The sequence below is a fragment of the Podarcis vaucheri genome (assembly GCF_965113315.1).
Source record: "Podarcis vaucheri genome assembly, chromosome: Z".
In the NCBI taxonomy this organism is placed as follows: Eukaryota; Metazoa; Chordata; class Lepidosauria; order Squamata; family Lacertidae; genus Podarcis; species Podarcis vaucheri.
Window position 1 is genome coordinate 20,844,779 of NC_138758.1, and position 26,274 is coordinate 20,871,052.

Below are 26,274 nucleotides of genomic sequence, written 5' to 3' on the forward strand. Positions count from 1 at the left end.
TGGGAATCTACTAAATACTTCATACTGCTATCTAATTCATCCCTCTCGTGTGTGCCTCTGGAGAATGCAAACATAGTGCAGACAATCCCATGAGCCGCAGTGGCTGGCATGGGAAGGAGAGAGTATGCTCAGCACGTACCATGTACCGTATTTTTCGCCCTATAGGACGCACTTTTCCCCCTCCAAAAATGAAGGGGAAATGTGTGTGCGTCCTAGGGGGCGAATGCAGAGCTCCCTGCAGTCCCGGGGCGAGCACAGCTCTTATTAATGGTTACATGGGCCTGGGAATCTACTAAATACTTCATACTGCTATCTAATTCATCCCTCTCGTGTGTGCCTCTGGAGAATGCAAACATAGTGCAGACAATCCCATGAGCCGCAGTGGCTGGCATGGGAAGGAGAGAGTATGCTCAGCACGTACCATGTACCGTATTTTTCGCCCTATAGGACGCACTTTTCCCCCTCCAAAAATGAAGGGGAAATGTGTGTGCGTCCTAGGGGGCGAATGCAGAGCTCCCTGCAGTCCCGGGGCGAGCACAGCTCTGCGCAGCCTCCAGAGCGGGGCGCGAAATCGTGCCCGCCTCCTGATGGCTGCACAGAGCTGCCTGCTGTCCTGGGGTGAGCTGCCTGCATTCCGAAGCCTGGGGAGACCGGCGCGACTTACCGCTGGCCTCCCTAGGCTTGCGGATAGCAGGTTGTTCTTGGGGCTGGGATTGGGGGAAGCTCGGGCTTCCCCCGTGCCAGCCCCGTGCCTGGGGGGGAAATAATTTTTCCCCCTTTATTTCCCCCCCAAAAAAATAACTAGGTGCGTCCTATGGGGCGGTGCGCCCTATGGGGCGAAAAATACGGTAATTGCAGGGCTTATCTGAACATGTTTTAAGCTGCCATACAAAGTCCAGAACATTGTCTCATGAGAAAAATCATAAACAGATTGTGGGTTAATTTTGTTGCACAACAGATTGCATGTGCACCCTGTTGTGCAGTAAGCTTTCACTATCACAGCTGATTGGATTCCTCTTCTGTGCACCACTGACACTCGCTTGCTAGCACAACAGCCATTGTGCTAGCTGACAAAGAGCACTGGATACAGCCCTTTGTCAACAATTACTGGTGAACTGTTCTGGTTCCAGGTTGTGGAGCTACTGAGGGAGGGGGCACCATGGAGGATGAGTCAGCTTCACTGCCAGGTGCTGCAGCAACTCTCCCTCATCACTGCTCCCATCTGCTTGTTTTCCATGCAGAGAGCAAGGAGGCAGTGACATCTGCTGATCCTCTCTCTCACCACCGTCTGGGCCAAAGTGAAAGGCAGGTGAACAACCAGCAGGTTCCAATGGTGAGGTGGAGGCTGGGCCAGGGGCCCCTGTCAGGCTATCAGCAGGTGCCTGGCCATTGCTAGTGATGTCAATAAAATCTCCTTTTTGGGTGCTCCTAGTAACGCAGACAAGTTGGCTCAGCTTCCTTGTGTCATTGACCTGATGCTTTCTTGCTACCAGATATGAAACAATAATTTTTAAGAGAATTCTAAACGGAGAGCAAAAGCATTTAAAAACAAAAAGCCACACACACAATAAGTTGGAATGGATTCCATCATCCAATGTTTATTAGGGGGGAAAACTTTAGTCCATAAAAAAACAAGACCCTTTCTTTCTCAACCCCACCCCCTCCCCACAACAAGACAATCCAATTTATGTCACGGTGGTGCCATTGTTTACTTATTTAATGAAATTTATAGACCGCTTGATTGTGATGCTGCAGCATTCTGCAATAACTGCAGCTTCCAGTTCAAAAGGCACCCTCCCAATGTCAGGCTCGGTCCTGAAGTTAGGGCTGGAACCGCTGCCCCCAAATCACATTTGCTGGAGCCTGTCCAGGAGGATACCATGGTTAATAGCATCAAATGCCAATGAGTTAACAAGAAGCAGGAGCAAGGTCACACTCCCCGTCCCACACTCTGCAAAGGCCATTCATCAGAACAACCAAAGCAGACTAAGTTCTGTGGCCAGGTCTGAACAACAGATTGGAACTCAAGACTATACTTCCTCCATAGTCACATCCTTCTGGGCATTGTACTCTTCCACACTTGCCTGCAAGGGGGAGCAAACAAAGGCCGTGGTTAAGGGATTTGTGGTCCACATTTGAGATGCAGCTCCTAGGGGGTGGATGGACCGAAGAATCTGCACCACAACATTCTGTTACAGTCCCCTCTGTTAGCTGTAATAGGTAAATAGAACTTTTGGGCTCAGGCTGTGTGCCTCTTCATCCATCCTTCTAATTCTGATATTCAAGCTGTGAGTGTCATTGCTTATGTAGTCAAATGCCACCACCCATGGACAAAAGGATGGTAATAGCAGCATTGGGGGGAACCCTGAAATATGTTCCAAGTTCAGAAGAGGAGAAAAACAAAGGGGAGAGGTTCAAAAACCAATGAGTACCAAACATGCTCAGTGTCAATAGAATGGAGGATTGGGAGGGATGGAGAGAAAATGTAACTGAATCCTGCACCCATGCACTTCACACTGTAACAGGTCCTACTCTATAATGTATATTACAAGTTCTTAGTTGCTTTTGATTACATGTTGCACCTTGCAGAGTACTCTTGGGTGACCTAGAAAAACAACTGATAATTGGTTCCTGCCCTTCTCAGAACAGAAATGATGATGCAGCCAAGGACTGCAGCTGTGGTACCCCAAGAATAGCAAAATGGTGCTCTGTTTCTGGCAGAAGGACCTCAATCCTTAAATTAAAATAAATACATTTCAAGAGGGTTGGAAAGGACAAGACCCACCTCAAATTTGCTGAGTACATGCTGGCAGACACCCCTGAGATCCTCCAGCCCCTTCTGGAACACATCGACAGCCGGTAGGCCTGCTATGAAGAAAGGGAAGCATTCAGAGTCAGACAAGACTTAAAGAGGGTTCAGATCCTTCCTCTGCATTAATAGGTTCCTCCATTTTCAGGTGAGCCATGAACTTGTGAAACAGAACTGCCTGCAGGCAAAAGACCATAATAATTGCCTCCTATACAGTGGTACCTCTGGATGTGAACAGGATCCGTTCCAGAGCCTCGTTCATATCCAGAAGCGAACACAACCCACATCCGCGGGTTGCAATTCGCCGCTTCTGCACGTGATGTCATTTTAACAGTCTGCGCATGCAGCAAAACCCAGAGGTAACGCGCTCCGTTACTTCCGGGTTGCTGCAGCGCGCAACCCGAAAATACTTATCCTGAAGCTACTTCAACCCGAGGTATGACTGTATGTTTTTATTAAAGATTTCTTAGTTTACAAAAAAAGTGCATTGCCCATTTTTTCAAGCTGTGCTTTCTACAGATCAGTTTAATTTGCTGCGAGACATTAGTCTCCTCCTCCCATATGTCATTCATTAACAGCAACAACAACAATAATAAAAACATCTGAATAGCACCCTGGAGGGAAATGTACTTTGAAGCACAAGCAGTATTTGAAACTCCAGTAGTAATGGACGCATTCTCTGATAGAGAATTTTATTATTGCAAGCATTTCCTGAACTCTTTTTTTTTAAATAATATTTATTAGTTTTCCAGCAAATTGAACACAACACTACAAAAAACCAAAAAAGAAAAAACATACAATACAATACAAAAAACACACACTACAAAACACTAACATACAACTAACAAAACAAAATACAACTAACAAAACAAAACAAAGCATTTCCTGAACTCTTGTCGCAGTACACTGCGCCTAAGATTTCAATTTAAATTGCCTCTGAGGGCGCTGGAGAAGTCCCTCTCTACCAGCCCTATGTTAAAGAGACTGCTGAAGTGGGAATTTGAAGTGAGCTGTAACCTGCCTGCCCGGGGGTGGGGTGGGGCTTCAGAAAGCCCTGCCAGACCCTGTGCCGCTATGGATGCCGCAGAGGTGCAGTTGCCTGGAGCCCCATCAATGCTGCAATTGTGGAGCTGCTTGTAGCTCCAAACAACCCTGCAAACCCGAACAACCCTCTCACTTCAAGAGGGTTGCAGGGTGGTTTTACATCCATGCTGCCACTGAAGTGCCAAAGCTGCAGGAGCTGTTTAAGAAGCTGAAGCAGCAGAACAAGCAGCTCCGCATTTGCAGCCAAGCACCCCACTGTTCCCTGCCGCTGCCCGGAGCAGCCCTAGATGTGCCTCTTTGGGTGCTGCATGAGCCGGGGGATCTGCCAAGCACTGCAGCACAAATGCGACCAGAAAGTGTGTTTCAGTGCCCCACAACCCAGGTTCCAGGCACTATGTAGGGCCTTGCTTTTCTTTCCTGGTTTCAAACACTGAGCACAACATAACATAGCCAACGGTCAGTGATTATGAGAATTGCGGTCCAACAACCAGAAGACCACTGGTTTCTGTTACACAAGATAGTATTATTATCCCTTATGTTGAAGCTGAGAATAGGACGGTGCAGAGAGTGACTGCATAAGGCAGGGACAAGATTCGGAACAGCATTTGTAACTCAGCCTCTTATTCACTAAGTTGTGCTATGTGCAGGCACCATTTCTCATAGAACCCACAACTAAATTCTGCAGGATTGCCCAAGCCTGATGGTGGGATATAAAGAAAAGTTAACTGGCAAGCTTCCCAAAGGCAAAGGGCTCACCACAGTAGGCCTCCCTGTTCACCACGGATGCGTATGGAATGATGCAGCTAATGACATATAGCCCAGGTGGATGTGAGGAATACACCAATCAGCCTTGTCAAAATAGCGCAACACTATGTAAGAGGGAGCTAGACAATGTAAGGAAGGGAAGGACATATCCACCTAGCTCAGATTGTGGCACCTTGATTAGGTACTGTAAGGAAAGACCCAGAGCTGACAGAGATGCTGTACTGTGGCTGTAAGGGATCATTTGTGCTTTAATATGCAATTTGCAGGCTCAGAATCAGGTTGGCTATGTGTACTGTATGTTGATTCTTGCTATGCCTGAGTAAAATGTGTAGTTTTCACCCAAAAGTTTGTATATTGTCTATGAATCACAAAGAATAGCTGCCCTTTAGCAAAATAGACCTCCAAGAAGCAGGCCTGCATACTTCACCTTTGGTCTGGATGCGGAGGTTTATTTTTCTTTCAGAAGGATGGGTGATGCTATATCCACAGAACTCCACTTCAGGGCTATGGAGAAATGAAGAGGTTGTTACTCATGATAGAGAGTAGTTGTGCTCGGATATCGCAATAAGGTGGTTTATAGTGATGGGAACAAAGCCTACCTACCCCCCAGGCTTGCATGCTTCCTCTGACTTGGTTGTGGCTTCTCATTTCAATTAACCACAGTGTAGTATTAAATCTTGTGTTACGAATTCACCTGTACACCACCTTGTTCATTACCCAGCTGAGGAACAACCAGCTTTTGAATAAACCACAGAACCAAGGAAACTATTTCAAAGTCCAGCATCCAGATTTAGGGATCCAGCATTTATTATAGCTATTGCAATAGGAAAGAGCTCACTCAACTCAATGTGGCAATTGAAAAGGTCTGCCCTGAGGCATTCAGAGCAAAAGCTCATATAGTAGTTCAAACACAGCAAACATCATAAAACATCTTCATATGCATCAGGAAAGGTTACAGATCATGAAAAGTAAAGCACATGTGGCTCCATACTGGTATCTTCACCCCCGCATCACCTTGGAGTGGCCCCGATGTGCCCAGAACATTTGACCATTTTAGGTCTTCGCTGTCTGACATTACCCTGGCAATCTAGCCTTCAGTGATGGAAGAGCATCATAAAATCCTCTTACTGGGTCTCAGATAGCTTCACGGATAGAAGATTTACATGCTGGTGCTAAAACATCATGCCATTTGTACCAATTTCAGAGGCAGATAAGGAGATGGAATGCCGCATAGGAGGGGGCAGACTCACAATGGCAGAACACAGAAAAAATAAAGCCTAGTACTGTACATTCTAAAAGGTTAAATACAATTAAAGTGAAACATTGAAACATTATTAAAATAATATACACCTGGGGTCTCCAATTCTTATATCAATCTGAACCCTATGCAGAACTTGATCTTAATTACAATTTGTTGAAGCGAGTCAACTTCATAAACTATGAATTTGACTTGCTTCAGACAAAACATAGTTAAGGTTAACCAAGATTGTCACATTTCAACAACATGACAAATTCCAGTTAATCAAAAACAGAAGCAGCAATCTTCTGCTTCTGGATGAAAAGGGAGGGGGAGTGCCAAGAGGGAGCCTAGGTTCATTCCCCTCACAATAAATCATAGTCAATCACAATGTCCAAATACAACAAAAAAAGAATACTATCATCAATGTGTGCTTATTGGAAGTAAGTGAAGATAAAGGCAGTCTTAAAGTAAACTGGTAGTGCACTTGAACCCAAGGCGATTTGGCAAAGGGAGAAACTGCCCCGTCTCTTACACATGTGGATTGATTGGGCATGTGTGGCTTTCAGGGGCAGGAAACTCACCACAACTTTTCAGAATCCAACAGCCACTGTGTTAAGATTGCTGTTCTTAGGGGCATGTCAGGTTAAGAAAAATACACTCTTTTTTGCAGTAGTTTCCTTACACTTACACACACACACACACACACAATCACATACATCCCAGGACATTCAGGGAAACCTAAAATGTTAGTGGGGAACTTAGCAGAGATTTGAAGAGCTACAGTGGGTTTTTGTTTCCTCCTCATAAATAGCTGGAATTATAATCCCCCACCCTCCCACCCCCACATTTCATAGTGAATACGCCCATGACTAGGGAAGGGTCATTCTGCTTAGCTCCAGTTCTAATCTCAAATTTCCTATGTCCCATCTAATTGTATACTGAATTGAACCAAAATTTTCTGAACCAGCCAGATCCCACAGGTTCAAAATGGGCAAAATTAACCTACCACTGACTTAGCTGACTCCATTAGCAGTCCCAGCTACATCTGAACACGCATAAGTGCTCCTCATAAGGCAATCAATGGCTAGTCCAGGCAGCCTATGTGTTGGCCTCACCTTCGGCACCCCATCAAAAGGCAATAGGACTCTTACTTACTTTTTCATGATCATATATCGAAGGGAGTTGCCAAGGGTGTGGTCCTCATTGTGGAGCACAAACGTAAAACAGTTCTTATCAGTCCCATCTGCCCGTACCTAAAAGAGAAGTAGTGAAGATAAAGAAAATAAGGTCCCTGAAGGACAACGTAAGAAGTGGCTATATACCAAGTCAGACCATTGGTCCATTTAGCACAGTACTGTCTACATTACACTGATTGGTAGGGGCTTTCCAGGCTCTTTCAGGTGAGACTCTCCTAGTTCTACTTGGAGATGCCAGGAATTGAACACGGGACCTTCTGCATGCAAAGCGTGTGCTTTACCACTGAGCTATGGCCCTTCCATCACTTCTTTTAATACCACCTTTCCACCAAAATGGTACTGGTGATATATTGATTTCACGCTTGCAGTATGTCTCCATGTGCAAAAAGCAAGACAATTATCTGGTTAAGGAGGGCACTTTTTCCTGTGGATGGATTTTGGACAAGCAATAGTTTTAAAAAACATTTTTTAAAACACCACGTTTCAGCCAAGAGGGCTCCTGGGTCAGACCATACGTCTAGCCTACTCCACAGGGTTGCTGAGAGGATAAAAGCAGGCAGCAGAGAAGATAAGAACTAGGCAGGCCGCACTGGGTCACATATGAGGAATATAAAAGTAAATAATGGCAGCATTGCTGCTGCTACTGCTAATAATAATAATAATAATAATGGTGTTTTTCAGCTGGCCATGCTGGTGGGGATAACGTGTTACTCTGTTACAATAACAACGCTAGTATAAACGCAATAGCAGTAATAACAACAACATTGTGGTGTTTTTCAACTCTGCATGGGCTGAGCAGGTGCCTTTCCCTTGTGCCCAGGGGATCTGAAAGCCGAGTTAATATTAATCTGTTTTAGCATTTTAACTTTTTTGTGTTTTAAAGCAAGGTCGATTTTAGTTGTTTCAATCTCTTTGTAAACCGCTTTTGAGGTTTCCTCCCACTCCCTATTTACCATCAAGCGGCCTAGAAATTTTAGGAAGTAAATAAAACAAATAAATAAATATCTGTTGCCCGCGGTGGTTCTCGCCGAATAAAAACAACCCGGTTCGGATGCCCACCTTCCCCGTCCACAGCCCCGGACAGAGGAAAGCTTCACCTGTTGGATGTCAGCCTGTCGCCCCCGTCGCCCCCCTGTGGCGGGGCAGCCTTAGCCTGCCCGGTCGCCCACCCCCCATCCCCGCCACGCGCTTCGGTCTCACCATCTGCAGCACTCGCGGCTTCTTCCCGTCCTCCTCGTCCCCCATCTTCTTCCCCGCGAGGCCACCAAGCGCAGAGGACGACGGGAGCCGCGGTCACGCGCATAACCCTCACACACCCCCTCACGCACGCAGAAGCCCAACCTACCAGGCATCAGCTCCCGGCAGCCACTGCGGCAGAAAGGCCAAGTACAGGAGCCCGCGCGCAAAGGGCTATTGGGAATCGTAGTTCCTTAGGGAGGGAGACCCGCACAGGCACCAATTCCCTCAGAGAGCGGGAATTCGAGCTAAAAAAAAAAAGTGTGAAGTGGGAGAGTCGAATGTTCACAAACCGCCATAACTTCGCCGCCGCCACAGAAAAACTGAGACAGGAACCCGATTCTTAAGCTCGGCGGCAGCAAAGGGGTTAATAGGTATCAGGAGGCGGGGACTGCCATTCGCTGACCCAATCCGGATCCGGCTCTGCTGCCGTACTTCCGATATGCGTTCCAACGGAAGGCAACAAGAACACGGGGGCGGGGTGTGCGTTTATAAATGTTTCCGCCCTTCCTCCGTGTTTGCTTTGGCTGTTGTCGGTGGCAGTAGAACTCCATTTCCCAGAATCCCGCGCGGCGGTCAGAAGCGGAAGCTCACGTGCTGTGTTTGCTTGTCCTCCGAGAGACGCGACGCGGGTACGGGGAAGAGAAACGGGGTTCCGGGTGGGCTCCCAAGCAGGTAGGGAACGGGCGGGCGGGCGCTCGGTTGTTGCCTGGTTGTTGTTGTTGTTGTTGTTGCTGTTGTTGTTGTGGGGATTGCGGAGGGTGGGGAGTCACCTTCGTTTCCTCACCCCCTCCCTGCTACGAGGCCTGGCTGTGGCTGCCGAGAGGGAAGGGAGCAGTGAGTTCCCTTCAGGGTAGAAACGCCCCCACCCCAGCTGTCGCTATGACAACGTCGGTCTGCCCCCTCCCTTTGTGTGTGTGTCGAGGGGCGCTTGGACCCCCCTGCCCTCTCTCTATGGGAATAAAGGGAGGGGGTCGTTGCTTCTCACCACCTCCACCGTAGCTTGAGATTGGGATACAATTCACTGTGTTTTTTCCCCCTCTCTCTGTGTGTATATATGTGTGTGTGTGTTTTTAAACATATTTATATTTCATTGTGAAAATTACAGTAAGAAAGACAACAGCAATAGCACACTTGAAATTATGATGCAGCACGATATGTGGGTATATAAGGTAGTACCATTATCCCAGCAAATGTAAAATTATTAACAAGTCGTTATAATTTTTGTAAATCATTCCAAATTGTTGTTCTATTTATCCACACAGAATCTTATCTAAAAGCAACCCGTTCGTATGTTGCAAGAATTGTCGTATCTTCTGTCCGTTGATCAAAGGGCGTGTAGGAAATCTAGGGGGAGGATACCAGGCTGCTTAACCCACATAATCCCCAACCCCCACGAATCCTTGGGACTGTAAGTTATGCCTCAGGGAGCTATGGTTCCTAGCATCCTTAACACACTACAGTTGCTATCCTAGGATTTTTTTTGGAGGGGGGAGTAATATGCTTTAAATATATACAGTTTGTGCACAGCCTAAAAGAAAAAAGGAAGTGCTTTTTGTCTTAAGTGCTGTCCGCTAGTTGCAATGCAATAGTTAGTGGAAGTGTGTTCAGCTAAAGGTGAAGTTAGTTTTATGAAAGCAAATGTTATTTATTGTTACAACAGTATGATGAACAGATGCAGTGAAGTGCTTGATGTGTCTTGACATTGTGACAGAAGCTTCCTGGATCATCATCCATCAGATAATGATCATTATCATGACTGCTGGGGTTTTTAGTTGGTGTTATTGAATGTTTATTATTATTGTGATTTGCATTATATGCAAAGTTGTGTGTTTGTTATTAATGCCAAGCTGCTTTGGAAAGGCAATAGTCACAAAAAGCAGCTTAGAAATATCTGAAATAGTAAAGTGGGTTATGGCCTGTGAAAGCATATGCAGTAATAAATGCATTGGTCTCTATAGTGCCACAGAGTAACTGTTTTCATTGTTAGCGGTTTTTGTATGAGACTAATACAGGTACACTTCTGGAACTTATTATAATGATAAGCAGAAATAAATGCTTCCCATCTCACATCCCTCACTTTTGAGGCAAGTTTAGATAGGGCCCTTCTCAATGCACATCTTATTTGACAGAGCATAAAAGGATAGGCCCCTGTAGTGACAAAATTAAAATTTCTCAAAAAGGAAAGATAGGGAGAAAGAAGACAGCATAGAATCTTGGAGGAAGATGGAGGCAGTGGTAAAAATGATCAGACTATCTTTTCAGGAAATTTATTCATAATTTTCAAGTGTCTTACAAACCAGCAAGTTTTTTTTCTTTCTTGGCAAACATGGCACCTCTTATGGAGTAAAAAAAGACAAGTTCTTGTTTCAAGGAGTTTGCAATTTACATTTTGCACAGTAAATGAATATAGGAAAAGAAGTGAGATGGAGTGGAGGGTAAATAGGAAGAATGAGTCTTCAGTCTAGTTATATCGACTTAAGCTTAGTTTTAGTGGTGGGGTTCAACTGAAGCTTTCGTTGAAAAGATTTTGAGGAAGGATTTAGAAATATTCTGAGGCAACATCACCGAAACAAGCACTTCCTTAATAATTTATCTGGATCCCAGATAGGTAGTAACTGCTTATTTGTGCTGAACAATGCATTCAGGAGCCTGAATTATTGCTAGTGGAAGTATCAGCTACCAAATTTCTGACAGTCACAAATCTGTTAATTTTTAAATTATATCTCACCTTTTCTCCAATGAACTCAAGGTGGTATATGTGGCCTTTATCCCTGCTGCCATATAAACAAAAAACCCACTATGTGATAGGTTTGCCTGTGAGAGAATGACTAGTCCAAAGTCATTTTGTGAGCTTCATGTCTGAGTAGAATTTGAATCTGGGTACAGCCCCCAGTCCTAGTCCAGTCGTTGCACCTGCCAGGGAAATATGGGAAATGTGGAGGAGAAGTTGATAACAATTAGGTGTGATGTGTGACTGACATTCAAAGTGGGCAAGTCCAGCTGAACTTTCAAGGCAAAGTCTGAAGTTTCTGAGCAGCAGAAAAACTGACACTTCTCTACATTTCTGCTTTGAGACTTGTCAGTGTCCACTTTTCTGTGAAACTTCTCTTTGCAGATAAGTGAAGCGCAGAATGGGGTGGGTGGTGGAAATATGTAGCTTATCTTCAGTATTGTCATGGGTACTTTCCCATAGATGCCTGACTTGCACAATCATGCAGCGCATCAAATTACAATGGCCCCTGCTAAGCGGACAGAACGAATTGCATTTTCTCAGCAACAGTATATTGCAGTCTGCTTAAATAATCATGCAACATCCTCCAAACTGAAAAACTTAATTGAGAAGGTGTAGCATCTGCACCCAGTGCAAGCAATGAGTGGGAACTTTCAGTTGTGCTGAATAAGGGAAAAGGACTGGAAGGAACTTTGGACTTTAGTATGGGTCTAGAACACAAACAAAAGAAAACAAGTGATGTTAGCCAAGCAAAGAGAAGGCATTTAAACTGTTGGGGGAAGCATGCAAGAAAGACCCTTCTTGGCTGGATCAAGTTGAGCAACAGCTGCTGCCTTTAGCAAGATAGGGAGCTAGGAAGTGGTTGGGAGATACCACATTAAACTGTCTTATATTTGTGCAGTTTTGTGCAAGAAGCAGGGTTGAATAAAACCTGGGACTTTTCAAACCTTTTCAACACAAGGTCAACAGCATGGGAAATGGATAGTAATAAAAAAGGCAAAGCTTACACTGAGCACGTGTGGCTTTTGCCTGTTACATCTAGGAGGTGAGGAGGGTCTTCTAGATCAGATTGTGTGCCTTTTCGCCATGCCCAGGACTTCTGAGCATTCTTGAATACCAGAGCTCCTCTCCTTAAAGCTTTGGCAGAGGGCAAAAATTAATACATCACTTAAAGAGTAGTGAAGGCAGTTTGATTGTTTCTTTGCTGTATTAAAAAATGCTTGCTTTTTCTGTCCTGGAGGCAACGTCTGAAAGCAGCTCTGCAGATTTCCAGCATGGCTTCTAGTTGGCATCTCATTCCACCTGGAGCAATCTGTATTATTATTGTTTTTAAACTGTACAGTTAATTAAGACTGACAAGACTTAACAATAACAAGGTTAGCTTACTCACCAATCCAGCATTTAACTTGTTGTTCTGTATACATTTATTGCATTAGTTGCAAAGGTACATTCACTTTGAAGGTGAAGTGCTCCTGTCCAACACTCAAAAATATGAGAAAAATAAGAAATTCTAACAGTGTTCTGAAGAATAGGATGATGGTGTGAATTTGGAAACAACATGCTTGAGGAGAACAGTTAAAGTAGACAGTTTAGTCTCACGAGTTTGAAGATGAGCGAGAGGAAAATGTATGCTCAATACCCACAGAGTGTGGAACGTGAGTGTAGGTGGCACAGAGAAATGTCCATGGTTTTAAGGATGGATGTAATGTGATCTGTAGTTGCAAACTAAGTTAGGTCGGTCCAGGTATAGAGGTACTCAGTGGCTCTCCTACTCTCCCCCCTTCTTAAAGGAACTGAATTCCAATGGAAACAAATAATGGGAATCTCTGAGCAGCGCTGGAATGTCACTTTAGGTTTGCTCTAGCTTTCAGTGGTTGGAGTTGCAAAACCTTTGGAAAGAGGAATGCTGTGATTGTTCCATGTGGAAATTTTAATGTATGCAGTATCTATAGGAAACTGAAATTTATTCACTATTTAGGGACCCACAGCTCACTGCTCCTATGACTGCTTCTTTGTTTGAGTTTTCCTTTCTGTGCCAGATGTTTGGTTCCATAAGCATCTTGAGGTGGTCAGGTGGCTAGTTGGATTGAATCATGTGCTCCTTTGCTTACCAACACACACACACACACACACACACAATCACTGGGGATGACCTGGTGTTTTGTTCCTGCCATGGGGTGACTGAGAACTGTTTTTGAAGCTGGAATAGCACTGCTTCGTATTTGCCATTAGTAGGCATGTAATTGACATTAGTTGCAGGCTATAAATTCCTTTGTAGGCCAGTTGAAGTGTCACATATATTCACATTTTTCATAGGGAGCTTTAGAGTCAATACTTTGTGGACAACAGCCAGTATTAATTTAATCCTTAAAAAGTAGACTTTGTGGGGAAGTTTCTAGGTCAACAAATATGAGTTTGAGCAGATTAAGGCATAACATGTAAATTTGTGTCCTCCTGACTAGTTAATATGTACGATGATGTGGTATTTACTGTACACTGAGTTGGACCTTGCACTTGCCTGTAAATATACATAATTGAGCATCTGCACCATGAAAGTTGCAGAAAAATTCTCTGCATGTCTCAAGGATGAACAATACTGAGCTAGATGGACAGACCCCTTTCTTGTTTACCTCCCCCAGGCAGGAGTTCTTGGTGTGTGTAGAGGAACCTACTAATAACCCACTACTGTGTGAAACATGACCTCCACATAGCACCAGTAACATGTGAACAAACCTCTTAAAAGACCTGGAGAGGACTTTGTTTAGTTATACAACCTGCAATGGAATGACAACATGTGGCTCTCATTTAAGGCAATATGCCATATGCATTTATGTTACTCAAAACAATTCTAAAAAGGGCAGTATGCCAATCACTTTCAGATTCCCTCAACTACTTAGAAGAGTTCTTGCAGAGAACTCAGAAAGTCCTTAGTCAAACTCCACTTGGATTGCCACATAGGCAAGGATTATCAAATAGAATGATGCTCTGTGGGGCTGTTGCCTTTCTTTTTACTTGAATGGTGCCTAGCGCCAGCTCTCTTCAATAGAGGTGTCTGCAGGTCTGAGCATCTTCCTCCTCCTCCTTCCATCTGCAGTAACAGTGATGTTCTCATTTTGGTCCCCTATTCCTTGTGTCCTGCAAGAACTATCAATTTCAGAATACAAAGCTCTTAGGAGTGAATGTAAGTGATGCAGACTTTGGGTGAGGGGAAAGGGGGGGAAATAATTGTTGCAAGCAGCTCTTGTGATGTTGCTTATCTAAAATGTGGATTTCTGCCGATGATAGTTAAAACTGGCTGTGGTTTGCAAGATATCTGAAAAGTGCGGAACCACCAATGCTTTGTTGCTGTGTGTTTCTTTTGCTCTTGGCTGCACGCTTAAGAAGCTGGGGCAGCGGCTGAGGTGCGTGTGTGTGTGTGCTTTGCTCTTATAGGCAAAAGTTTTCTTACGCTTTTTTTTTTTTTTGCTTTTTAGCCAGCCGACAGCCATGGCTATCCTGTTTGCAGTTGTAGCCAGGGGCTCCACAATCCTGGCCAAACACGCCTGGTGTGGAGGAAACTTCCTGGAGGTGACGGAGCAGATCCTGGCCAAAATACCCTCTGAGAACAACAAACTCACCTACTCCCATGGAAAGTGAGTACTACTCTTGGGAGAAAGGAAATGGCAGGGTGGGAGAAATGGATCTGTTGCAGATGAGGAAATAAAGTGGGATGGGATGGTGGTGGTTGCTCATGAAAAGCTTGGTGTGATGGTCTCAGGTGATATGCTGCTGATCTAGGAATGCTTCCCAGATCCATTCTGTTATGTTCTCCAACTAGAGCAGTGGTTAGGGGCAGGCCTGCCTTGATCAGTTTATGACCGTGTGATTATCTAGCAGCACTGGAACAAATCACCTAAAGAGGAGACTCCTTTCATGAACTACTGTTCTCAGTTCTGTCTCCTGGAGTTTTGAATCTGCTTACTTTTTGTAAACATACCGTATTTTTCGCCCTATAAGACGCACTTTTTCCCCTCCAAAAATGAAGGGGAAATGTGTGTGCGTCCTATGGTGCGAATGCAGGCTTTCGCTGAAGCCTGGAGAGCGAGAGGGGTCGGTGCGCACCGACCCCTCTCGCTCTCCAGGCTTCAGGAGAGCCCCACCGCCAGCCCCACAAGCTCGGGGGACAGCGGGAGAGGCGCAGCGCAGGCTCTCCCAGGGCTAGCAGACTGCTTGCCGGCACCCAGAAGCTTGGGGCGTGCGGAGCTCAGCGCGCCCCAAGCTTCGGGATTAGCGCAGCGCACCTGGGGGGGAAATAATTTTTTCCCTCTTTATTTCCCCCCAAAAAAACTAGGTGCGTCTTATGGGCCGGTGTGTCTTATGGGGCGAAAAATACGGTAAATGTTATTTAATCGAAGAGAATTGATGCTATCATTATCTCAAGGACCACCTCTCTCCATATGAATCTGCCTGGACCTTAAGATCATCCTCTGAGGCCCTTTTTTATGTGCCACCTCCATGAGATGTCCAGAGGATGGCAACACGAGAAGGGACCTTTTCTGCAGTAGCTCCATGTTTGTGGAATATTCCTCCCAGAGAGATTTGACTGGTGCCTCCGTAATAAATGTTTAGGCGCCAGGCAGAAATGTTCCCTTTAACCAGGCCTTTGGCTAATTAACATCCAATACCATTTTAGTTGTGTTGTGGGAGGGAGGATTGCTAAAAAAAATTGTTCTTATTTTTAATCTGCATTTTGTGTTCTTTTATATTATAATTTTATGTTGTGAACTGCCTTGAGATCTACAGATGAAAAGTGGCCTACTGCTATTACTACTATTAATAATAATAATAATAATAATAATAATAATACATTATTGCAGGGGTGGGGAATATCAGGCCTGGGGGCCAATTATAGCCCTAAGGGCTGTCCCCAGGCCATGCCGCTCACAAGCCCTGCTTCACACTCTTCTTGAGTGTTTTTGCCTGGCTGGAACAGGTCCTTCAACTCTGATAATGTCTCTTGCCTACCTGAATGGAGGAGGGAGAGTAGTGTGTGTAGAAGCCTACTCTATAAATGTAAAATTTACATGTATTGCTCCCCACATGTTTGCCTCTGGCTGCACTCACCAATAGCATGCAACCCTGGAAGTTGGCTTGGAAGGAAATACGGCCCTTAGGCAGAAAACAGTTTCCGGGCACAAATAAAAGTGTTGGTGCTGACCTTTAAAGCCCTGAGCGGCTTTTGGCCCTGTATACCTGAAGGGGCATCTCTACCCCCATCATTCAGCCTCTACACTAAGGTCCTTCTCCGAGGGTCTTCTGGTGCTTCCCTCACTGTGAGAAGTAAACTTACAGGGAGAAGGCAAATTCGGCAGTGGCGCCTGCCCTGTGGAATGCCCTCCCACCAGATGTCAGGGAGATAAAGAACTGCACAACTTTAGGCAGCCCTGTATAGGGAAGTTGTTTAATGTTTAATGTTTTATTGTGTTTTTCATTTTTGTGGGGAGCTGCCTAGAGTGACTGGGGCGGCTCAGTCAGATGGGCAACAACTTCTTCTTCTTCTTCTTTCCCACCCCTGCATTATTGTAGACGAGTTTGTATTCATGTGATTTAATTCAAACACATGAGGGAAGTTGCACTATCCACAGTTCTTACAGAGAACTATAAATGGTTGGGTTTCTCATTCTGTTGAAGTCTTCTCGTGATCTCCTAGCTTCCCAACTACCAGTTTACTGATTGAGTCCAGGAAATGCTTTGGTGTAAAATAGCACTGTTCCATGATTGATGCCAAGTAGGTGTGCCCCACCTCAGGATGGGAGTTCTAACTTCTGTATGAAATGAAAATATGCTAGCAATAGCTTTGCCTGCTTGGATCCATGTTGGAAAGGTGGATATGTTTGACGTTTCTGCTTTGTGTTTTGTGCTATTCAGTAATGGCTTTTGCACCATGTGAATATAGCTTTGTTTTCAGGTAATTTTGTTTTCAAGTTTTCACCATGTTTTGAGGAATTGGTTGGCTGTCTTGTCTTTGAGACATTGAATTAATGGGGTCTGGTTGCCAGCAGAAGAAATTTTTTAATGTACGAATTTAGTGCGAACTTAGACCTGTGTGCTTGAAATGCCATTGAGTGTATGGCAACATATGGCCTAGTAGCTGTTATGTCAAAATCTATACCCACCTACTTCTTTAAACATGGTTCTGGTATCTTGTCTTCCTCTAGCTATCTGTTTCACTACATCTGCCAGGACCGGATTATATACCTCTGCATCACTGATGATGTAAGTATGTAGGACAAAAAATGTATTTCTGTGCTCTTTAAAGGTGATTGCTGGAAATGCCCACTGGGGCCCAAATACTGTAGAGTTGCTACATATCTTCATTACGTAGAGCAAGGTCTAGACCAGCAGTGGCTATCCTATGGCCTTCCACATGTTGTTGGACTACAACTCTCAGCATCACTGACTCTTAGCCATGGTAGCTGGGGCTGGTGGGAAATGAAGTCCATCAGCATCTGGAAGGCCACAGGTTAGTCACCCCTGGGCTGGATCTTATTTTACACACTGAATATATGTAGCAACACCACCCCTGCAGTGCAATCCAGGCCTTGTAGTTAAGGTTTAAGAAGTGTGCATACTTGGCTGCATGAAAAAATATTGGCCCTTTTCCCACCTGCAGCTTCTTCCCCTCCAGCTCTCTTCTCTATCTAGGTCTTTGCAGGCTTACTTGCTTGTGTCTTGTTTGCATCGAAGACTCTAGTGTGGCTAGTGAGAGAATTTGCTTTTGCTTTGTACCCCATCTTTCTGCTTTAAATAGCTTTCTGGCAATTTTTGCTGTGACAGTGTTCTGAGGTTATTTTGTTTGGAGAACAAAAGTTGTTGTGGGCCCCATCTTCCAGCAGTGCCCAACCAGGTGCCCCTGTGGTTTGTCCCCAGCACCTCCTCCTGTTTAGATATACCTTGGTTTATGAACTTAATCCATTCCAGAAGTCCCTTCTTAAACCAAAGCATTCTTAAACCAAGTTGCACTTTCCTATAGCAGCGGGGGACTCAATTTACAAATGGAACACACTCAACAAGAAACAAAACATGTTCTGCTTCCAAGGCAAAGTTCACAAACCAAAACACCTACTTCCGGGTTTGTAGCGCTCTTAATCCAAGTTGTTCATAAAGCTGTTCTTAAACCAAGGTACTACTGTACTGCCCAAGTACACTGAGTTTCTGTTTTGCAGTCACAGTTCATAGCTATTAATGCACCTATCCTAAGTGCATTTGTTGCTCTGATGAATTTGTTCTCCTTTTAGGACTTTGAGCGTTCCAGAGCTTTCACGTTCCTGAATGAAATCAAGAAGCGGTTTCAGACCACCTATGGCTCCCGTGCACAAACAGCTCTGCCATATGCCATGAACAGCGAGTTTTCCAGTGTTCTGGCTGCACAGCTGGTGAGGTTCATTGATGTCTGTCTGCTGGACACTGCATTCGACTATAGAGCACCTGATGTTGGGGAATAGGTCTGTGCTTGGCTAATTATCCTGTAGCAAGATCAGGGCCTCCCCAGGCTTCTAATACTGGTGACACACTTCTTTTATTTAAAATTGGCAGTGAATTTTTATTCAACCTCAAAAGATAGCTTCTTTGCATGCATTACAGTAAAAGGGGGTAAACTCTGCTCTTAGAAGAACATGCACAGTTGTGTTTCTGAGGAAGTCTTGGATTCTGCCTTTCCACCTCCAGAACTGAGGTGCTCAAGGTAGCTTAACATAAAGAATTAATAAAAACAATACAGCAGCCTTTTAGATCAAGAATGGTAGGCAAACCCATAAAAAGTGAAAAAGCAGTAACTGACCTAAAGTTAACACTGAAAAGAACTGAGACAAAAACAAGGAGAATCCTATGCAGCAGACAAATTGAAAGCATGCAGCAAAAGAAGCCATTCAAGGCGATGGCAGAACTCTGAAGTAGGAACCTCATGAAATTATCTTGGAGCTCATATGGTTTCATTGTTTGTGTAGTTATTTAAGTGTAGTAGCTTAAGCTATTAAGGACAATGTCTGACTCATTGAATTGCACCTATAAATGAACAAGTAGGTAGCGTGATTAGTACAGTTTGGGAATAGCATGCTCCCCAAACCTGACTACAGTCAGAACACTTGCAGAGCATTTTGGACTGGTTGATGATCTTCATGGGTAGCCCCATAGAGGGTATGTTAACATTAATTCAGCCCAGCTGTAACAAAGGCATGTGTGACTTTTGCAAGCTCCATGATCTTCAGGGTTAGGCACAGCTGGCACAACATTCAAACCTGAACAAAAGTATTCTGGCTACTGTCATTGCTTGGACATCAGGAGCACTCCCAACCTGATATTTCAGTGGAAATCCAATCCAAAACAGGCAGTCACCCTATCATTGGGTTGGTTGGACCTCAGATGGAGAGCATTTCTATTTTATCCTGATTGCAGTAACCTGTGCAGCAATGCTTTAAGCAGATTCTTCTGTTGGTTGGTATTCCGGACTTATGGTGCTGGTCTGCCCTGAAACATAGCTTAGGAATTTTGGGGCTAAATGCTGAGTAGATAAATCTCAGATCAGCCAGTAGAGGGAAACCTTCTTTAAGTTACAGTACTGGGAAGCACAGAGATGAATTGTTCTGAGGGCTGAAGAAGCAACTAAAGTGGAGCTGAAGGTCACTCTGCCCAGCTCTTAATGCTGAGGATAGTTCCTTTTATGAGAGGATCCCGTTAGACTTTTCAGATTGCTCTACAGAGACTTTACTTTCTCTTGCTTCATCAAATTAAGCAAGAACCAGAAATTCGTTACATCTGCTCTTCCTTTCATGCAGAAGTACCACTCAGAGAACAAGGGCCCTGACCAGGTGGCAGAGACACAGGCCCAGGTGGACGAGCTGAAAGGGATCATGGTCCGCAACATAGGTATTGTAGCGCTCATTGGCATAAAGATGGTGCAAGGTCCTGCATGTGTACTGAGGATGAAACGGCTTGGGTGTGATGAGAGTCCCTTTCTTGCAGTAGCATAGCTGTGCTTCTGCCTGGACCTTGCTTTGTTGTGGGAAAGATCAGTATGGGAAAGGAGGGATGGCTCTCTGTGTTGGCTGTCACACTCTTGCACAGCTCTTGTACAGCTGACTCACCTGCCAAAAAGGTTGCATAGGACAAAATACAAGCTGCTTGTTCTACTTGCAGTCTGCCATCGCCCTGAACCTGGCATGGAGCTGACCCTTATGCTGCTAGCCCCTTTGCCTTGTGCTCTGCTGTTGCAGATCTTGCTCTGAGGTAGGGTAAAACCCACCACATACCTGCCCCAGAGATCAAGAGTACAATGCCCATGCAGTCGGCCTCTGTTTGCGGTCTTGAGGGTAAGCCGCCTGTTTAGCTAACAGCAGGAAAGGAGGCGTTTCCTCCCCATTGGATTCTCACTGTAGCCTTTCTTCATCCCAGATCTGGTGGCCCAAAGGGGAGAAAAGCTGGAGTTGCTGATAGACAAAACTGAAAATCTTGTGGATTCGGTAAGTTCTGGAATTGGCGGGGGAATTGGCTGGGTTTTTAGGGTACGTATAACACGCATGCAAAAAAAAAGGCAGGATTAAAAGGGAAGACTTCCCAGCTCTCAGGCTTTTGCTGTGTTTCCATCTTAAGAAAATGCTTTGAAAGAAGTAGTATACAGATGTGGGGCTGGGAGTTGAGCAAATCGGGTGATGCTTTTTCTCAGAGCAGCCACTCCTTAGAACATACGTTGTATGTTCTCAGGTCACACAAAACCTTCTAACCTAGGTGTTCAGAACAAAATTAGTTAATGTTTGATAGGATGCTGTTTAACCTAGCAGAACTTTAGCTTGGCAGACCAAAACAGCAGAGTGGAGGTTGCCAGCTGCTGTCCTTGGATAGCTAGACCCTCCATAGTCCAAGTGTAAATTAGAAATGTGTGTTCGGAAATAAAACAAGAGAAGTGAAGAGTGGGTGCATTTTGAGGATTTCTCTAAAGCCCAGGCTAGAGAAGCTTCCAGACCAAGACAGTGTAATGACCCCCCTCATGCCAGAATTTATCCTGGTGCTAGGCTGTTTTTTTGTCCTATGTGAAAAGCAAGTTGAGGGTGAGAAAGCCATTGCATGGTGCACAGTAGGAAGAGATTGAGAACATCTGTTCAGGGCATAGGAAATTATCACAAGGATCAGAAAAGAAGAACCAGACTAATGAACAGAATCACTTTTTGCTGTAATTTGTGAATGGTTTATAGATTCCCAAGTGGAGTTCAAATTCTCCATTGTGCAAAACAGGGCCCAACCAATGGTTCTTACCCTGAGACCAGGTGCTTCTAATGGTTGAGGCATCTTTCTGGTGGGAGTGATCCTTGCAGAAGGGTTGCTTATTCTAGGGGAGAGTAATGACAACTAGACCTGCTTAAATGTTCATTTGAGTGTATTGGAAGCAAATTAAAACTTGCCTATTCTTATATGTTGAGGCTGAATTGCAAAACCAAGTAATAGCTGGGCAAGCTTTGCAGGGGGATGCAGTGTTCAAAACTCACACTGTTATAGGCACATTTAGTGACTGAATTTCATTAGCACTAGCAGTTTCTGAGCTCTGGGTGCAGTACTGCACCTAAGATTTCAGATTAAAACTGCAGAGTGGAAGGAAAGGAGGAGCTTTTTCTGTCTCCCCATTTCCAGCTACTCTCTGAAGACTGGAGAAGAGACCCTCTTGAGAATATTAGGGGGGTGGGCAGGGGAAGGACTAGACCATGGGAAAAATGAACATAATATTTTAGCTGTACGTAGTTTATTCAGTTTAGCTTTGTATTCTTGTTATAAAAAAGCATGCCTAGACATTCCGTTGTTGCACCCATAACCTAGGATTAAGGTGCCATTTAGCTCCTAGCTTTCATATCTGTTTCTAACACTGGGGGCATGGCTAGGGAGAAACTGGCATGGACCTTTACAAAAGGCTAAGATGGTGTTGGATGTCTGATAGCATGCATCTCTCCTGTGCTTTTCCCATAGTCCGTCACTTTCAAAACAACCAGCAGAAACCTGGCTAGAGCGATGTGCATGAAGAACCTCAAGCTCACCATCATAATCACCATAGTATCCATTGTAAGTTGTTGTTCACATCAGACATTTTGGGGGGGGTTTACACTTGAGTCTAGCTCTCAGTGTAAAATTAAATAAACTGATGTTTACCTCTGTCCTGCACTGCAAAGGTAAATTCTTGGGGTATTCTGTGTACTCCTTTATAGTACTTTTCCCTCCTTGTGGCTGGTGCCCTTTATCTCTCTCCTATGCCCCCATTCTTTCCAGGCCTTTTGGAAGGAACGTTATAGCTAGGATGAATTAAGCTATAGGTCTGTATAATTCTGAGTGCCTTTGGTACCCTTAAACTCCTGGATTCCAGTATTTTACTTTTTGTCCAGAAGTGACAAATATGGCCTTTGAACTGCCACCCCCCAAGCAAGAGGGAAACTTAAGGCAACCTTGGTTGAAATGTAGAGTGGCTCTCTTTACAACTATTGGGCAGTGTGCACATTTTGTCATGCACACTAAAGTGACTGTATCTTCTCCACAGATCATAATTTACATCATTGTGTCAGCTGCTTGTGGTGGGCTCTCGTGGCCAAATTGTGTCCACAAGTAGCTGTTGGAACACGTCTACATGAGAGCACACATGAGCAAGAATTTCTGAAGGAACGACCCTCATAAAACAAACATGGACCTCCTTGCTCTTCATCCTTCCAGGACACTCAGGTCTTTTTGCCTTATCACCCCAAAAGGGCCTGTGTGGGACCCCAAGCCAGAGGGAGGCATCTTTCTTTTAAAGCTACCTACTTGAAGGGAGTTTTGTCTTTTAATTGCAAGGCTTCCCAAGAGGTAAGGAAAGTGGTTGACATTGGGAGGGTCTAAACATACTTCTGTATTACCATGCTTTGCACTTTACTGTCCTGATTCCTGGGAGGAGGGGAGAGCTGATGGTCATTTGTCCTGTTCATCCTTTGGCCCTTGAGGGGGCAATGTGGGTGGGACCACCGAAGCCAATGGGTTCCTGTTTACATACCGTAGCCCAGATGCATGTGATCAGCTCTTCCCACAATTGCTTTCCCAGTGGTGCCTTTCCTAAACTCATGTCAGGCTGTGACTTGTCCTTGGAGGAGCCTCCTGAGGCCACCTGATGTGCACACTGGTGGGCTCTGCTTTGTGACTTGGGTGATTGCCAAGTTTGTAATGTTTCGATGTTGCTGTAATGTATCTGCTCTGTAGTGTTAAGTGTTTTTTCTCTTGCCTGGTTTGGAATGTTTTCAGTCTGGAAAAAGTGCTCGGCTCAGGCTCCACCTGCAGGGTCAGTGAGAAGGGGCTAAAATATTGCTCCAGTGAACAAAGCCCTGTAACAGAGCACTTGCACAATGCACAACATAGGCTATTAGTCAACTTGATTATGAATGGGGTGGGGTGGGGAGGGGAGGGTTCTTAACAGGCAATGAGTAAAGTCAGATGACAGGCCAGAAAACAACACAGAGATCTTCATCTGCTGATCTGGGGGAGGGGCAGGGGGAAGGCTGAAAAGAACTGCTTAAGGCTTACTCAAAATTCCCATGGAATCGACCCATCAAGTACTTTCTCTCCCCCTCGCCCCCCCCCCCCACTCCTGTCATGCATTGCCCTAATTGCATACAGGAGTTTCACATCATTGTCAGCTGCTGGTAGATTGCGCAAATGCAATTGGATGCCATTTCAAAGCTTGTATGCATGCTGAGTGCACTCCTGGACACTTTGGAGTGATTTTTGTGGTAGACTCTACCTGGGAGCTAAAGCTTCTATGGGATCTTGCACTAAAAATATAGGGCTGCTGTTTGAAATGTTGGTGGGCAAGGCAAGATTGCAGTCCCAATGGGATACTCTATATATGCTGCCCCAAGACCTCAAACTGACAAGATACTTTGGCTGTCTTCATCCTTGTGTGTTGGGAGTATAGGACAAGAACAAATTATATAGGAAATGGACACTGATTTGTGCTGGTTACAGCAGCCATAGGACATTTAAACGTTCCTCCTCCCCAGGTTTATATGCTACTGAAGAACTGAGGCAACTCCCTAAAGTAGGGTGGCACTTTGCCACTCCCTCTGTGCTGTTCTTTTACTAATGCTTTTTTCCTGTAATGAGGTAATTTTCAACAGCAACATAGGTGAGTGTTGCTTTATGCCCTATCCACTGTGCTGCAGAAGTTGGGCTATCCTGGGCATGTCCTCACTTGCCAAGGCCTGCTATCTGAGAAGGGCTCCCCTAATATTTTTTCCAGGCACATGTCAATGTTCACTTAATTGTGCATGTTTCAGAATTAGTTGGTAGCAGTTATTTTTCTTATTTTTGTTGCCTTTATGTAAAACCTTTAAGAGAAACAGCTTCTTCCTGTTTTAAAATTACACTGATGCATTGTAAAATAAAGTTAATCTGTTTGAATAAACCTGTTGTACAAATAATTGATGTGAACCTTTGCGGGGGAGCTTACTGTTTTCCTTGAATGACATTTAAAATCTTAGAAACGTAATATGGGATCATCTCAGCTGTAGGTAGTGCATTGAGAAAGGGAATGTGTATGGTAGATATATGTGGAAGTCACACAGTATGTTAAAACGCTTCTGAGGAACTTTCACTGTATTCTGTATCTCTCTGGCTTGAGACTTCATGAAAGGCAGAATATAAATAACATACTGCGCAAGCTGGTAGTGTTGTAGAACTATATTGTAGACCCACTTCTGCAATTGGAATGTGCATCTGTGATGTTGCACCTCACCCTCGGATGTCTGGATTGAGGGTATATTAAGCTTAGTCTAGATCTTGCGTTTTGGCAATGCAATAGCTGAAAACAGCTTTATTTTTGTAAATGGGCAGTCACTAGTACTTGAGTTGGCATGCTCTTCTACCTTTGAGCATTGTTTAGTATGAATACATCCTCTTTTGTTATTTTTGTTAGGTTAAGTCCAGCTTTATTCACAAGCATGACTGTCCACTCCACTCTTCTGCTTATTATTAGTTAACTCTTAGCTGCAAGTTACTGTTAATTACTAGTTCAGGTTTATTACCAACAAGCCCATCCCACTTAAATGCTAAATTTAAATAGTGAGTTCAGCTACTGCCATTTCAGTGACACCATTAATATACAAGTACTGAAGTAAAAGCTTTCTTTATTTGAGGGCAATATTCCTCCCACAGAATACCTACATATAGTTAACTTTCCCAGAGACTTACACCAAATGCAAGTCTTTTCATGGGAATTCACATTATCCTCAAGGCAAGACAGTGCCATAGGGAAGGGGGTTTTTGCTTTTACAAAAGAAACCATACAGCCCCACTCTGTGCACATACCCCTTTGAAATAATAATATAATAATAATTTATTATTTATACCCCGCACATCTGGCTGGGTTTCCCCAGCCACTCTGGGTGGCTTCCAACAAAACACTAAAATACAACAACCTATTAAACATTAAAAGCTTCCCTAAAGACAGAACTTTAGTATTAAATAGAAGGTAGGTATTAACTACAATATTAAGTCACATTGATGGCAGGAACTAGGAGTGGCAGGCCAGTTTGCATTCCCAGGTATGATTGTGTTGTATTTATAGCAAGCACCAGCAGGCACTGATTTAGCTGAAAATTCAATTTCCTCCATTAAAAACAGTAAAATATAACGAGTTGTACAAAAAGCAGAAAAGGAGGATTTTAGTATCTAAGATTACCAGTTGAGAAACATCAAGCACTTGTTCTGCTTTCAGATGCAGTACCACCTACACTATATTACTGCAGCACATTATGTGGGACTGCCTCTGAAGAGAGTTAAGAAACTTCAGCTGGTGCAGAATTCGGTGGCAAGGTGGCTTGAGCATATTACACCAATCCTGGCCCGACTGCACTGGCTGCCAATTAGTTTCCATGTTCATTTCAAACTGCTGGGTTTGTCTTAGAAAGTTTTGGACCACCTCTTCCCATATACTCCAACCCAGACTCTGCAATCATCGTCAGAGGTCCTTCTTTGTGTGTTCCCTCCACAAGAGTTCCAGAGGGTGGCAACGTGAAAACAGGCGTTTTCTGCAGTGGTTTCCCACTTGTGGAATGCTTTCTCCACAGAGTCCTATCTAGCACCTTCATTACATATCTTTAGGTGCCACGCAAAAACCCTTTTCTAGAACCAGGACTTAGGCTAAGTAAATATTCTGTGGCCTTTTAAATGGGTTTGGGGGTTATTGGTTTGTTTTTATGTATTTTGTGTTCTC

General features: G+C 44.3%; 2 protein-coding genes across 6 annotated transcripts; one reads left to right on the forward strand and one right to left on the reverse strand.

Moving 5' to 3' along the window:
• Nucleotides 1–1,568: 1,568 nt before the first annotated feature.
• Nucleotides 1,569–8,411, reverse strand: LOC309523641 (DNA-directed RNA polymerases I and III subunit RPAC2-like). 2 transcript variants are annotated; one of them, XM_082207626.1, is made up of 5 exons: nucleotides 8,255–8,411; nucleotides 7,014–7,111; nucleotides 5,046–5,122; nucleotides 2,786–2,865; nucleotides 1,569–2,084 (listed from the first exon to the last, which is right to left on the reverse strand). In XM_082207626.1, exons 1-5 carry the CDS (start codon nucleotides 8,297–8,299, stop codon nucleotides 2,031–2,033), a joined length of 354 nt encoding a protein of 117 aa, XP_082063752.1. In that variant the 5' UTR covers nucleotides 8,300–8,411; the 3' UTR covers nucleotides 1,569–2,030. The 2 variants fall into 2 exon arrangements, with proteins under 2 accessions (XP_082063752.1, XP_082063751.1); XM_082207625.1 differs by having other exon boundaries at nucleotides 2,786–2,868.
• Nucleotides 8,412–8,783: 372 nt separating this feature from the next.
• VAMP7 (vesicle associated membrane protein 7) lies at nucleotides 8,784–24,465 on the forward strand. 4 transcript variants are annotated; one of them, XM_082207610.1, is made up of 9 exons: nucleotides 8,856–8,965; nucleotides 9,556–9,641; nucleotides 14,497–14,656; nucleotides 17,222–17,279; nucleotides 18,302–18,439; nucleotides 19,838–19,928; nucleotides 20,454–20,521; nucleotides 22,014–22,106; nucleotides 22,576–24,465. In XM_082207610.1, the coding sequence occupies exons 3-9, from the start codon at nucleotides 14,511–14,513 to the stop codon at nucleotides 22,642–22,644; spliced, it is 663 nt and encodes a 220-aa protein (XP_082063736.1). In that variant the 5' UTR covers nucleotides 8,856–8,965; nucleotides 9,556–9,641; nucleotides 14,497–14,510; the 3' UTR covers nucleotides 22,645–24,465. The 4 variants fall into 4 exon arrangements, with proteins under 4 accessions (XP_082063739.1, XP_082063737.1, XP_082063736.1 ...); XM_082207613.1 differs by lacking the exon at nucleotides 9,556–9,641 and having other exon boundaries at nucleotides 8,784–8,922; nucleotides 14,498–14,656; XM_082207611.1 differs by lacking the exon at nucleotides 9,556–9,641 and having other exon boundaries at nucleotides 8,806–8,965; nucleotides 14,498–14,656.
• The last annotated feature ends 1,809 nt before the right edge of the window (nucleotides 24,466–26,274 follow it).

Excerpts from the sequence above, each read along its gene's own strand:
- LOC309523641 (XM_082207625.1), bottom strand. The coding sequence starts at position 8,299 with ATGGGGGACGAGGAGGACGGGAAGAAGCCGCGAGTGCTGCAGATG. Across the intron at positions 7,112-8,254 it reads AGCCGCGAGTGCTGCAGATG|GTACGGGCAGATGGGACTGA; the intron begins GTGAGACCGAAG and ends CTTCTCTTTTAG. Across the intron at positions 2,869-5,045 it reads CCTCCGCATCCAGACCAAAG|CAGGCCTACCGGCTGTCGAT; the intron begins GTGAAGTATGCA and ends CTTTCTTCATAG.
- VAMP7 (XM_082207613.1), top strand. The coding sequence starts at position 14,511 with ATGGCTATCCTGTTTGCAGTTGTAGCCAGGGGCTCCACAATCCTGGCC. Across the intron at positions 18,440-19,837 it reads GTGTTCTGGCTGCACAGCTG|AAGTACCACTCAGAGAACAA; the intron begins GTGAGGTTCATT and ends CCTTTCATGCAG. Across the intron at positions 19,929-20,453 it reads GATCATGGTCCGCAACATAG|ATCTGGTGGCCCAAAGGGGA; the intron begins GTATTGTAGCGC and ends TCTTCATCCCAG.